The 13,648-nt window shown below is 39.9% G+C and overlaps 1 protein-coding gene across 1 annotated transcript; it reads right to left on the bottom strand.

The window, feature by feature from the left end:
- Positions 1-7,244: 7,244 nt before the first annotated feature.
- LOC120276185 lies at positions 7,245-7,718 on the bottom strand. Its single transcript, XM_039282910.1, has one exon. It carries the CDS (start codon positions 7,716-7,718, stop codon positions 7,245-7,247), a length of 474 nt encoding a protein of 157 aa, XP_039138844.1.
- Between the last annotated feature and the right edge of the window lie 5,930 nt (positions 7,719-13,648).

Raw genomic sequence — 13,648 nt, forward strand, 5'->3', positions numbered from 1 at the left:
GTCCTCATCACCGAGGAAGTCTAAACTGCTTTTTGCTATTGCAACTGGCCATTCCAATCTGATTTTCTTTGCTTCTGGAGCTGCGGCCGCCCTTGATGGAAACATGTAAATGATTTTGATAATCATAACAGAATAGTCACAGTAAATATTATTAAAGATGCATGCATTTTTTTCTAGCCATCTGTTCCATGTAATAGCCCTTATGATGAGATCCCCAGCTTCGCTAACTACACTAGAGAGCCGGTGTCTCCACTGTTCCCACATGTTTTTTAAAGTCAGTGGGGGGTTCAGGTAGATGAAAAATCTGAGTAAATAATTCTAAATGCGCAAAGCTATCAGACACTGGAGTAGCAGATGATTTGAAGATTCAGTATCTGCATGGCAGAGAATACATGTGGTGTTGGCAATCTACTACAACTCTTTCTGCCAATTTGTCCAAGGTAAGTATGTTGTTGTCCCAAGCAAGCTAGTTAAATAAATTGATCTTTTTTGGACACAGACTTTTCAAAGTCAAGTTGGTTGAGGCGCAGAGAACACCTTTATGTCTAAGAAATCTATAAAAATATTTGACTGAAAATTGGCCATTAGCTGTTAGACACCACTTTTTGCTATCTCTGGAAGACCAAGAGAGAGGTTCAATGGTGAAACTTGTAGAGATGGTTTGATTAAAGGAGAACCAGGGCATTTGTACCAAATGAGCCAAATCCTTTAGAGAACCAAATCGTTATTGCGATGTTCTAAAATGCTCAGGCCAAAGGTACTTTGGCGCACAATTGTCTATCCATCTGTCATGGCAGAAAAAGGTACGTAGCTGCCCTATCATGAATAATAGGTGTAGTACATGCCCTAAAAGTGGGTAACCTAAGAAGACCATTCCATAAGAAAGATTTCTGGCGGGGGGCAGACAGAAAAGGTTCCAGGTGGGGGAATCTTGAAAATCGTTGAATTGGATCACTTTTAACCCACACCAAGGTAAACCCCTTGATACCTTCCACCATCATTTTACTAAAAGGGCAAGATTAAAATCTTCTAAGTTCAAAACCCCCAATCCCCCCTGTTCACGGGGCATGCAAATGCACTTCCAGTTTACCAATCAAACTCTGGGTCGATCTATATTAGGTCCAGACCAGAGGAAGTCCCTCCTAATTTGATTTATCTATTTGATAACCCAACTTGGAAGTTTAAAAATGGACATATCCAATATGAAAGGATAGGTGAGAGCATCGAGTTGAGCAAGGTTAATCTACCACCTAAGAATAAGAATTTTGACTTCCAAGTGGTTAATCTAGATCTGATCTTAGCTATAAGGGACTCTCAATCTTATCTTATGGGTCTTCTTCCTAAACTGAGAGAGTTCCTTTCGCACAGTTAAAGGTTTGGGTTAGAGAGTCCAATGGTTACTAGCTAGTTGAGAAAATACTTATTTTTTGAGAGTTGATAGCTAGTCTAGACATACCCTCAAAAAGGTATAGGATAAGTTTGATTATTCTCAACTCTTCAACTCCGCCAGCAGTTACAATTAACAAGTCATCGGCATATTGAAAGGTGACATATCTTCCCAAAATTACCGAGCAGGACCCCGTATACCACACAAGAGTCCATTGCATGATTGAACATTAAACTGAGGATGTCTGAGACTAGTGTAAACAACAGGGGTGAAAGTGGATCATGCTTTTTGAGTCCCCTGAGGTATCTTACATAACCTCTAGGTGTACCATTGATTAGGAAATTAGCTTTTGAAGAAGACAAAATCGATTAGGTCTAGCAAATCCACCTAGATCCAAAACCATAAGCTTCTAGCAATTTAACCAAGAAATCCAGTCCACCATGTCAAAAGCTTTTGCAAAGTCGACTTTTATGATATGTCATGGTAATATCCTTTTCTGAAGACTAAAAATGAGTTCTTCTGCTATAGCTATGTTGTTAAGGATATATTGACCTTTAATAAAAGCAGTTTGAGAAGGATCTACAAGCGAGCCAATAACCTTGCTTAGCTGAGTAGCCATGAGTTTTGAGAGAATTTTGATGGAAGAATTTATGAGGCTAATTGGATGGAAATTAGCTGGTGTTTCTGGATTATCCTTCTTGGGAATTAGTGAGATGCTTGCTCAATTAATTCTCTCCAAGTTAACTGATCCCTCATAGAAATCTTCATAGAGTTTAACTACATCTTGTTCGACAACTGACTTGTATTTCTGAAAGAAGAAAAGAGGGAATCCATCAGGATCGAGACTTTGTCTGAACCTAAATCTAAGATTGCTTTTTTAATTTCATCTTGTAAAAATGGAATTCCCCAATGGTGAAAGATCGAGATGTTGTTTGTTCCTCAATAAATTGTTCCAAGAGAAGGTGAAATGATTCCCCCTTTTGGAGCTGAAATGTGAGCGGAAGTGGTCTGCAAAGTTTCGTCTTATCTCATCAATGTCCTTTGCAAGATGGTCTCTACTTTGAATCCAAGGGATGTAGTTTCTATTATGTCTACCATTTGCAAAGGTGTGGAAAAATTTGGTATTTTCATCACCCTCTTTGATCTAGTTGATCCTAGATCATTGTTTTCCAATAAAGCTCTTCTTGTTTAAACAAAATGTCTAGAGAAAATCGTAGCTTTATTTCCTGTTTCACTTCTTCCTCAGAGAGGACCCCGGTTTCCTTAACCACATCTAGGTTTTCCAAATCATGGAGAAGGACCATCTTTTTTAACTTAATGGAACCAAAGCTAAATTTAGCTTAGTAGCGTAGCTTGTGCTTGAGAAAAATTAGTTTTTTAGAAATCACAAAGCCACCATAACCCACAGGTGTGCTTTAATTCCACCAAACAGTGATTAGATCGCTAATCCACTCATCAAAAAACCAAGCTTGCTCAAAACAAAAATTTCTAGGTTTGAAAGCTTGACCTCCAGATTCTAGTCTTAGAGGAACATGATCTGAGCCTAATCTAGGCAAACTAGCCTGAATAACCCTAGGACAGAGTAAAGACCATTTTGGTTAGACCAAGAAACGGTCTAGTCTAACCTAAGTGGGATTATCTTGACCATTAGACGAAGTGAAATTCCTATCGACCAAAGGAGGTTCAGAGAGATTCAGGTCATTAATTAAGCTTTGAGCACAGTAAATGTCCCCCAGGTTAGGGATGCCTCTGTTTTTGTCTTCTAATGCAAAAATAGCATTAAAGTCCCCACATAGCACCCAAGGCACACACCTAGCTTAAATGATTAGAAATGTTAGAGAATTCCATTAAGAGTCAGAAGGTGCCTACGAAGGAAATCTTCCCTTAAATAAGGCACTATTCCATCCTATAATCATTCCTCCTGCTGATCCAAGAGAAGGTATATAGAAAAATTGATCCAAACAGGAACCCCCTATCGATCTCTAGGTTGTATGATTAATCTCTGTCAATTTAGACTCTTGGATGCAATAAACATCCGCACAGTGAATCTCTAGAAAGTCTCTAACTAAGAAACTTTTTGCTGGCCTACTACCAAGGCTTCTAATGTTCCAAGTTATAATGTTCATGAGAAACAAATTAGTTTCTAAAGATTGTTAACTGGAAAAGCTGTCAAAGTTCGGTGACCAATAAGATACAGTATTTGAAAGTAGGAGAAGATAACTCGAAGCAGCAATAAGACACAAGCTTTTCACTGAATGGATTTTTCTGGCACACAGTTACTGGCTAGCACACACAACATTAAATATCAAATAAGCAAAAGGTTCTACATCATTGCATTAGAGTCCCAACACATCCAAAAAGTAACTTTTAAATCTAAACCTAGTACAACAATAAACCTAGGATGCATGACTTGACATAAAGGAGGGATCTTGTCCCCATTCTCCAGTTGGTTGACAAAAAGGTAATATGAATATAATAATAAGATCAGGCTGAGTGGAAAATCTCAGTTTTCATTGGCTCTTGACTGAGGTCAACTAGGTCAAACTATTCTTCTTCAGAGTTGACAAGTCAGCACCTTCTTCAATTGATATTTTCAAGCATTTCTCAACACTCTCCCTTGCTTGAAAATCCTCAACACCCAGCAACATCCTCAGATAGATATGTTTCTTCACTGTCAAAGCCTTGGTGAGAATATCGGCCTTCTGTTCCTCAGATTTACAGTACTTCAGTGTTATGGACCCATTGGAGACTAAGTTGCGAATAAAATGAAAACGGATGTCAATGTGTTTGGTACGGCCATGGTGTGCCGGGTTCTTGGTGATTTCAATTGCAGATCGATTATCACACCATATTTCAATAGGACCATCCTGTTTCATTCCACAATCTTCCATCAGTCTCTTCAACCATATTCCTTGGCAAGTTGCTACAGTAGCAGCTATATACTCAGCCTCGGTTGTTGAAAGTGCAGTGACATCCTACTTCTTGGAGTCCCACGAGATTGCTGCAAATCCAATCTCAAAAACCATACCAGATGTATTGCGCCAATCATCAATCGAGCCAGCCCAGCCGTTATCTGTATAACCTCTCAATTTGTAATCATCTGATTCAGTATATCTCAGCCCATAAGCACACGTTCCAGCAATGTATCTCAGCAAGTGTTTGGCCGCACTGAGGTGACTTTTAGCTGGCTTGCTGAGAAATCTTGACAGCATACTAACAGTGAATGCAATGTCTGGACGTGTGTGAGTCAAGTAGAGAAGTCGACCAATCAAACTTCTATAACTTCTCATGTCTACAGAATTAGAGTCATCCTCAAACTGCAACCTTTCACTGCAATTCATTGGTGTGCAGACTGGTTTACAATGTTGCATATTTGACAACTTTAAAGTTTCCTCAGCATATCTTCTTTGTGACACAAACACACTACCTTCAGATTGTTTCACTTCCAAGCCCAGAAAGTAGCTCAGAAGGCCCAAATCAGTTATTTCGAATGCACTCTTCATCTCTTGCTTGAATTCTTCTATCATGTCTTGTGAGGAACTTAAGTATACAATGTCATCCACATAGATACACAGCAACAACAGCTGATCATCACCATTAACTCGCTTGTATAAAGTGTGCTCATTAACACTTCTCACGAATCCATTTCTCTGCAGGTATCCATCAATCTTCGAGTACCAAGCCCTGGGGGCTTGTTTAAGCCCATACAAGGCCTTTTTGAGCTTGAGGACATTCATCTCTTCACCTTTCATCTCATAACCATGAGGTTGCTCAACATATACTTCTTCTAATATTACTCCGTTTAGAAAGGAAGACTTGATGTCAAATTGGTACACCGGCCAGCTCCTTTGTGCAGCTAACGTAAGAAGAAACCTCACTGTTTCCATTCTCGCGACTGGAGCATAGATCTCATTGTAGTTATTACCAGCTTCTTGAGTGTACCCCTTTGCCACTAATCGAGCTTTATGCCTTTGTATCCTCCCATCTGAGTGATACTTCGTCTTGTAAACCCATTTCAGCTGCACAACTTTCTTGTCAGATGGAAGGTCCACCAGTTCCCAGGTGTCATTTCGATTAATGGCTTCCAGCTCTTCACTCATGGCCATCCTCCAAACTTCATTTTTGACTGCATCTTCATATAAAAGAGGATCCGCTACATTTAGAGCAAATGTGCAGCTCTTGTATATCTCCTTCAATGATTTAATCTTCTTTGCAGGAGATCTTTCACTTAAGGAGGACACACCACCAATGTCACTAATTTCTTCAGCTTGAGTTAATTCATTTGTTGCTGAAGACTCCATCACTTTATCAGCTTTATCAGACAACCCATCAGTATCTTCTGATGCATCTTCATATACGATCAGTGGAGTAGCTTCAGCATTCCCTCTCCAGTTCCAATTCCAACCTAAAGATTCACAGAATATTACATCCCTGCTTACAATTACCTTGGAAGATACAAGATTAAATAATCGGTATGCCTTGGAATCAAGGCAGTACCCAATAAAAATGCATTTCATAGACTTTGTATCAAGCTTTTGTCTATTGACCGAAGGAATCAAAGAGTATGCAATGCAACCAAATACTTGCAAATGACTCACCTTGGGCTTACATCCATGCCAAGCTTGATAGGGAGTTATATTCTTCAAGGCACTGGTAGGAAAAATGTTGATAATATACACAGCTGCATTGACAGCTTCCCCCCAAAAGGTATTTGGCAACCCTCTCTCCTTCATCATTGATCTAGCCATATTTATGATGGTTCGATTCTTTCTCTCAGAGACCCCATTCTGTTGGGGCGAATATGGAGCAGTGAGCTGCTTTATAATGCCGTGCTTCTCACAGAATGCGTTAAAATCACTGCTTGTGAATTTTCCCCCTCTGTCATTGCGCAGCACTTTGATTTTGAACTCAAATTGATTCTTAACCATCTGTTTGAATTTTTGAAAAATCTCATAGGCTTCTGATTTGTGTTTCAAACAATATATCCAACACATGTGTGTATGGTCATCTACAAACAGCAAATAATATCTACTTCCTCCCAAAGAGATGGTTTGCATGGGTCCACAGATATCCGCATGGATCAGCTGTTGAGGAAATTGAGCATTCCCAGAATTTTTAGATTGAAATGGCTTCCTTACTTGTTTCTCCATCACACATGTCTCACAATGATGCTCTTTGATGATATTAGGTAACACAGACACCATTTCATTACTCTTCATGGCTCTCAATGACTCAAAATTCAGATGACCAAGTCGCAAGTGCCACAGCTTGGCATTCTCCTTCACACTCATTGCCACATTTACTCTTCCAACCTTGGAGATATCAAGAGGAAACATGTTATTCTTAGTTTTAGATATACTCACCAGCTCTGCCCCAGAATTTTCATCTGAATTACACATGAGTTCTCAACAAACATCACGGAATATCCACAGGCAAGCAGCTGCCCACCACTCAGAAGGTTTTGAGCTAGTCCCGGGACATATTGAACATCATGTAGAAGCTTAGTTCTTCCTTTTGTGGCTGCAAGAGATGCCGTTCCCTTTCCTTGAACTTGTATCTCCTTGTCATCTCCCAATCTCACATTAATTCTTTGAGTTTCATCAAGATTACTGAACAGCTCCCTTGTGCCAGTCATGTGGTTAGAACAACCACTGTCAACTATCCACATTATTGCATTTCTTCTTTCATCTTCACATTGAGCCATAAATAAATTGCTTACATTCTTCTCCTCAGCAACCATTGTTGATTCTTTCTCACCAGATTTATCTTTGTACCAGCAATCCATCTTCATATGCCCAAATTTCTTGCATATGTGACACTGCACATTACTTCTATAACTTCTTTGGTCTCCTTGTTGCTACCGATTATCTGTTGATCGACCTCTTCCTCTTCCTCTGAATCTCCCACGAGAGAAACCTCTTCCTCGACCTCTAGAGACTCCCTTCTCCTTGTCTCTAACGCCCACTGCTTCACCTTTGACATGGAAGGCCTTCTCTTCTTTACCAACTTGATCATCGGCTTGTCTTAGTAGCCTAGCTTTGTGAGCGACCAGAGATCCACTCACATCCTCCATGGTGAGCTTCGTGAGGTCCTTGGACTCTTCAATGGCAATGACAACATGGTTGAACTTGGGTCCCAAGCTTCTTAACAGCTTCCCAACAACCATTGCTTCAGAAATAGTATCTCCCAAGCTCTTCATCTGGTTTCCAAGGTCTATAACCCTTGTGATGTAATTTTGAACCGTTTCTGTGTTCTTAATCCTGAGGTTCTCAAAATCTTGCCTCAATGTTTGAAGCTTGATAGCCACTACCTTGGGATTTCTATGAACCATCTTCTTCAAAGTAACCCACGCCTCATTTGCTGTGTTTGTTGAGGCAATTTGGGCAAGAATGGATCAAGAAAGAGCTTGCTGTATGAAGAACAATGCCTTGGCATCCTTCTTCTTGTTCTCCCTCACCTTGGCTTCATTTTCCTTCTCCGAGAACTCCTTCTCCACAAGTTCCCAAAGATCTTGTGATCTAAACAAAGTCTTCATCATAAGACACCAAAGGTCATAGTCTTCACCATCAAAAATAGGTACAGCTGGTCCAGAAACTCCAGTAGATTGGTTGTTGCTTGATGCCATCGCCACAAACAAGTGAAAAAGCTCTGATACCACTGTTAACTGGAAAAGCTGTCAAAGTTTGGTGACCAATAAGATACAGTATTTGAAAGTAGGAGAAGATAACTCGAAGCAGCAATAAGACACAAGCTTTTCACTGAATGGATTTTTCTGGCACACAGTTACTAGCCAGCACACACAACATTAAATATCAAATAAGCAAAAGGTTCTACATCATTGCATTAGAGTCCCAACACATCCAAAAGGTAACTTTTAAATCTAAACCTAGTACAACAATAAACCTAGGATGCATGACCTGACATAAAGGAGGGATCTTGTCCCCATTCTCCGGTTGGTTGACAAAAAGGTAATATGTATATAATAATAAGATCAGGCTGAGTGGAAAATCTCAACTTTCATTGGCTCTTGATTGAGGTCAACTAGGTCAAACTATTCTTCTTCAGAGTTGACAAGTCAGCACCTTCTTCAATTGATATTTTCAAGCATTTCTCAACAAAGATGGACTAAGCGGTCTCCGCCGCGCTCCTGATAAGAGCCGCGTGGCTAGATTCTAAATAACGAATGTGTTCAAAACATGCATCTTTGTGAGAATTGAAATCGACAATGTCAATACCACATGCTTTGCAATATTTATCTAGTTGAATATTAGACCATTCTGAAATTAAAGAGGGGCAGGGATAGTACTTTCTTGGGACTAGGATTGGGAGCCAGTGCCCTTCTTCTTTGTTAATTGTGGTGGGGGCCAAAAATCTTGCTTCCTCATTTCATCTCGTAGACAGTTTCTTCTGTCTTTCACTCTTCCTTGTACCAGGGATGAGAGAAAGACTCTTGTTTGTCTGGATCAGTCTCCATCTCATTGTATGAGCCCAGTAAGAGTCGTTTGATTTTCTTTGCAAAGTCTAACTCAAAGTCCTCCGAAACTTGCTTGTCTAAATCGTGGTCATCAAGGGATGGTTGGGTCTCCTGGACAATGACATCATCCTCTACCAGCTCGTTCTCCAAAATTTTTTCAAAAACCACCTCATTTTCCCAAGTTCCTGTGGAGTCTACTTGGTCATCATCTTATTTATGCTCAAAATCAGTAATTTTTAGGTGGTTCTTGGGAATAAGACAACATGAACCTTTAGAAAAATGCCTAAGCATACCCTGATATAATAGAGCGTGGTAATGGGGGTTTAGCAAAATCATAACAAGCTTCAGGAATTTGTTCTGGATCCCCTTTAGGGATGGCTTAAGAAGAGACCTGTTCTAAATTTCTGCCCATTTAATCCAATGTAATATTCTCATTAGTCTCCACTTTAGATAGAGATCTTGGTTTAGAATCATTACATTAGTTTGGACCCACATTTTGATTGATTACATTTGATTTGTTCAAATTTAAATTATCCACATTCAAACCCATCCCATCTTCCACATGTGGGCTCAACTTTGTCTCATCCCGATTAATTAAAGTTTCTTGAGGCAAAGTGCTTGGTGGGACCCTTTGATGTTCAACTTAAATTGAAGGCATTCCCATGCAAGTATTCTGAGACTCTTCCACAATCTTCATTTGGCCATGTGTCACCGTATTATTCATTTGCATGGCACTAGATTCATGTGAAGCTAATGGACGTTCGACAAAAGGGTACAAAATACCGGAAATCTGTGTCACAGCTCCCGAAGCTTTGTTGTTCAGACCATCGGTTCAACGATGTTCATCGACCGGACAAACCGGTAGATTTCGAGGTGAGACCGTTTTGGTCGTCTCTACGGTTGGAACAACCAGCGAGGCGTTATTATGAGGTTTGTGGGAGTTAATATCCTCGACCACAAGGTTAGAATCTTCTTGCATGGATGAAACCAGATGGATCAGTGCTGTTAGAAGATCTACTTGATTGCCACCGGTCTCTACTGCCTTCCCTTTCACTTGGCTCGGGATCTCATGGGTGAAGCGGTGCTTCTAGGCACGGGGGTTAGTGGCCTCAACCCTGCCTGTCCATGTTGCCTGAGAGACAACAACATATTTATCCAAGTCTTGTTGAAAGGCAGGCCATGGATCTTTTCCACTAGTGAGACACACCATGAACCGTAGCATTCCGATATTGAGCTCCACTTCATGTGGAAGTATCAACCTATTGTGTAGACGAATGAGAACACCAAGGTATCTTTTGTTTGCCTGCGACCCCTTAGAAATGGCAACCAGGTCTTCGACTGGTTGAAGAACGATAACTATGACTTTCCCACGGGTTAAGTATTTTATTTGGTTGACTTTCCTTGGAAGGCTTTCTACTTCTGATTTCCTTCATTTTATCAATTTGGGACCACTGAACATGTGCATTTTCTGCAATCTTTATCCTGAATCTCCTAAACATATTTTTCATACATGCTATAAATCTCAAAGTGTTTGGATTATTTTTTCTAACTTGACTGGTAAGCATATTTTGTTCACTAATGGTTTTACCTCAGGTGATTGGATTTTACATTCTAATTATTCTAAAGGATCAGAATTATTATCGGTTATGCTGCTTGGTTCCTCTGGAAAACTCATTGTGATGCAATTTTCTATAATTTAACTCCTAATTTTCATGTTATTGCCCACAAAGCTTTGAGTTATGCTAAAGAGAACACATGTGCATTTGGTAATCCTGGTTGCAGGACTCTGCTGCTCACCAACTTCGCTTGCTCTGATGGCCTTTCCCTTTTCCTTGCTTCGTATTGGAATGCTCAAACGCAGGTGGGCTTTGGGGGGTTTTTCATTTCTTCTTTTAACTATATTATTATATGTGCAGGAAGCCTTCCTCTCCTTACTGATTCCTAGATTGAGGCTGATCTACAAACAATGGATGTTGCGATGCTTCCTGCTATTGTACTTCCCCTCCAAATCCACAACATTTTCACTGGAAATCCATGTGTTCCAACTGTTCTTCAGTCGACTGAGCATGCTTGTACTTGGTGCCTGATTCCTCACATTGATTCCATTAAGAGGCTTATTATTGATGCTGGTTCTCCTTGCGTTAATGTGATCCCACGGACCGGGTTGAACGTCGCTCTCAAGTTTGCACTGTTTGGCCGTAATCTCCATGCGTTGAGTCTTTTCCACTCGGGCCAAGACCTTCCTCAGTGGCTTATGAGATCAGTTTCTGATTCTGGTTTTGTGTTTTATTAGTCTTTTTTTGCTTGTATTGTAGTTTCATTTTCTTCTGTTTCTTCTATGTTTTTAGTTGTAACTTAACTCTTGTATTTTTACTTGTTTTCAATAAAAAGCTCTTTGAGATCATTTTCCTTAAAAATTATAACTATGACTTGCCAACACCAGCAATGTAGCAGCAAGTTCTAGATCTTTATCCATATACCTGCTCCTCGAACGACACCCTTAGAGCTAACATCCGCTGACCATAGAGAGAAAGAGATCTTACAATGACCATAGTTGTAGGGGACCTCAAGTTTCCCCATCTTGCATGCCTTCTTCACTACTTCTGTTGAGTCTAAGGAGGCAATAAAAGAATACCTTCTAAAACCAACAATTGGACCAACATGCTGCGCACCAATCAGATTTACCAACACTTCTTGCAAAGCGTTCTCACTAATGAATCCATTACTGTAGTTGATAATGAGGAGCTTGGCAAGTTTATCTCTAAATTTGTTAACTTCCGGTGAAAGAGATGTGGAAACCACGGATCTACACACTATCTGACTGTCAGAGATTTCTTGCTGGATAGTTGATGCCGTATTGTTACGTTGAACTAGTAATCTGGATCTTGTCTTTGTCCGGCGTGGTGCAAAGTCCTTTGCATAAGGCAAGATGCTGCGACGTGGCCCGACCCTTCACATCTCTGGCAAGTGAGGAGGTGTCGATACTCTTCAGTTTGATGAGTACTCCAAAGGCACTTCCGACAATACACTTGAGATCCTGTAGAGCCTCTTTTTTTCCCCCGAAAAGCTAGTATTAAAGGTTGCTCTTGGGTCTGTCTCGGATATTGCTGTACCTCCTCTCCTTTTTTTCACATCAGAACCCATCCATCCTGATAAGCATGCATATTGTTGGAGATTTCATGTAGAACATTAGGAGGTTGCATTTTTGGTGAGGAGTCTGAGCTCGTGGCATCGGCGTAAAAGAAGTTTGGATGAACCAGACCTCTCCTATTGGTTTGTAATGAGATGGAAGCATTGTTGGTATGTTCTTCAAGCTTAAAGGAAGCTTCCTTGGAAGAGTTGCTATGGTCATGCCAGTTGAAAATCCGCTTGCTACGCCCACCGCGCCAGCCACCGTGCTCGCCGCCACGGGTGCCGCCAGGAGCTCCTTGTGAGTGTTGTTAATTAGGACTTAATTTATATATTTTCCATGTTCAAAGTAGAAATTACACGCTGGGAGCAAAATAAGTGAATTTGGGATAATTTGGAGTCAAATTCAACCAAGTTTTAAAGCTTATTGGCTCTACAATGGTAGACACGCTTGTATTTGTAGCAAAGCAGTGTCGTCGAGTACTATATCAAAATGTTTATAGTAATTTCCTATAGGAGTTACACAACACGTACAGTTAGTTGTATTAAGGCCATGTAAATCACATAAAAATAGTGCCTTGCGATATTTTGTCAAGGATATCACTCCACGTTGCTCGTGATTTAAGAACATTAATTAGATGAAAAATGGCTATTGATAAGTGTGTGTACGAACTTATAATAGTGCGCCCATCATTTACATTTGGCATGTTTATTATATAGAATCTTGGTAAGTTGATGCTTAATTTGTTGTTTCAATGAACCCGGGGCATGAACATATTGTGTGATGCATATGAGGGAGCAATATGAAGCAATCATGAGAAGAAAAGAACCTCTTGGTAATAGAAAAAGGCGGCCAAGCCAAATAACAAGCCCTTATAGTCCACTTACAACTAAGCTTATTGATAAGTGCTTGAATGAATGTATTTGATTATTATTATTTATAGCACTTTACATGTAATTGTTGAATATATGATTGTATTTGGTACTTAATTCACTTTTATTTCGTATTCAGGCTAAAATAAGGACATATAGATCAAGAAGAACAAGTTTGAGGTGATTTGAGCTAATTTTAGAAGAAGCATAGAGTTTTCAGAGTGACTTACAATCGGGCTTGCGGGTACTATTACAGATAGTACTGTAGCATTATATTATTTATGGTATTGTAGCAAATCACTACTATAGGCACTGTTACAGTACTGTTACGGATATAACACCTAACCCGAGAATATTACGGGTACTATTACTGGTATTGTTAGGACCATAAGCATCGGGCTATCAGGACCTCTTACAGCCGTAAGAACCCCAATTTTTGAGTTATAAAAGCTTAGAAACTAAGGCTTTTAGGGGATCTTCTCTACTCTTTGGAGGGCTTCTACTGCATATCTTCTCCAGGGGAAGAAAACAAAAAAAGGAGAGATTAGACGAAGGTTCAATGATTTGAGGGAGCCGTTCGTGGAGTGATCTCAGTGGTGTTATTGGGTAATCTTCGAAGAACTTCATCCATCAAAGGAAATTGCTAGCTTTGGGGCAGTTTTATTATTCTATTTATGTATTTTATTTCATTTGGATTGGATTATTGCTCTCTAATAATGGAGAACTAATTTTCATGGCGTTTGGGTATAGATGAACTCTAGGGTTTACTTGTTTTGGGACTTGGT

Source organism: Dioscorea cayenensis, chromosome 14 (assembly GCF_009730915.1).
Source record: "Dioscorea cayenensis subsp. rotundata cultivar TDr96_F1 chromosome 14, TDr96_F1_v2_PseudoChromosome.rev07_lg8_w22 25.fasta, whole genome shotgun sequence".
NCBI lineage: Eukaryota > Viridiplantae > Streptophyta > Magnoliopsida > Dioscoreales > Dioscoreaceae > Dioscorea > Dioscorea cayenensis.

Coding starts and splice junctions, on each gene's coding strand:
- LOC120276185 (XM_039282910.1), bottom strand. CDS start 7,718: ATGGTTCATAGAAATCCCAAGGTAGTGGCTATCAAGCTTCAAACATTG.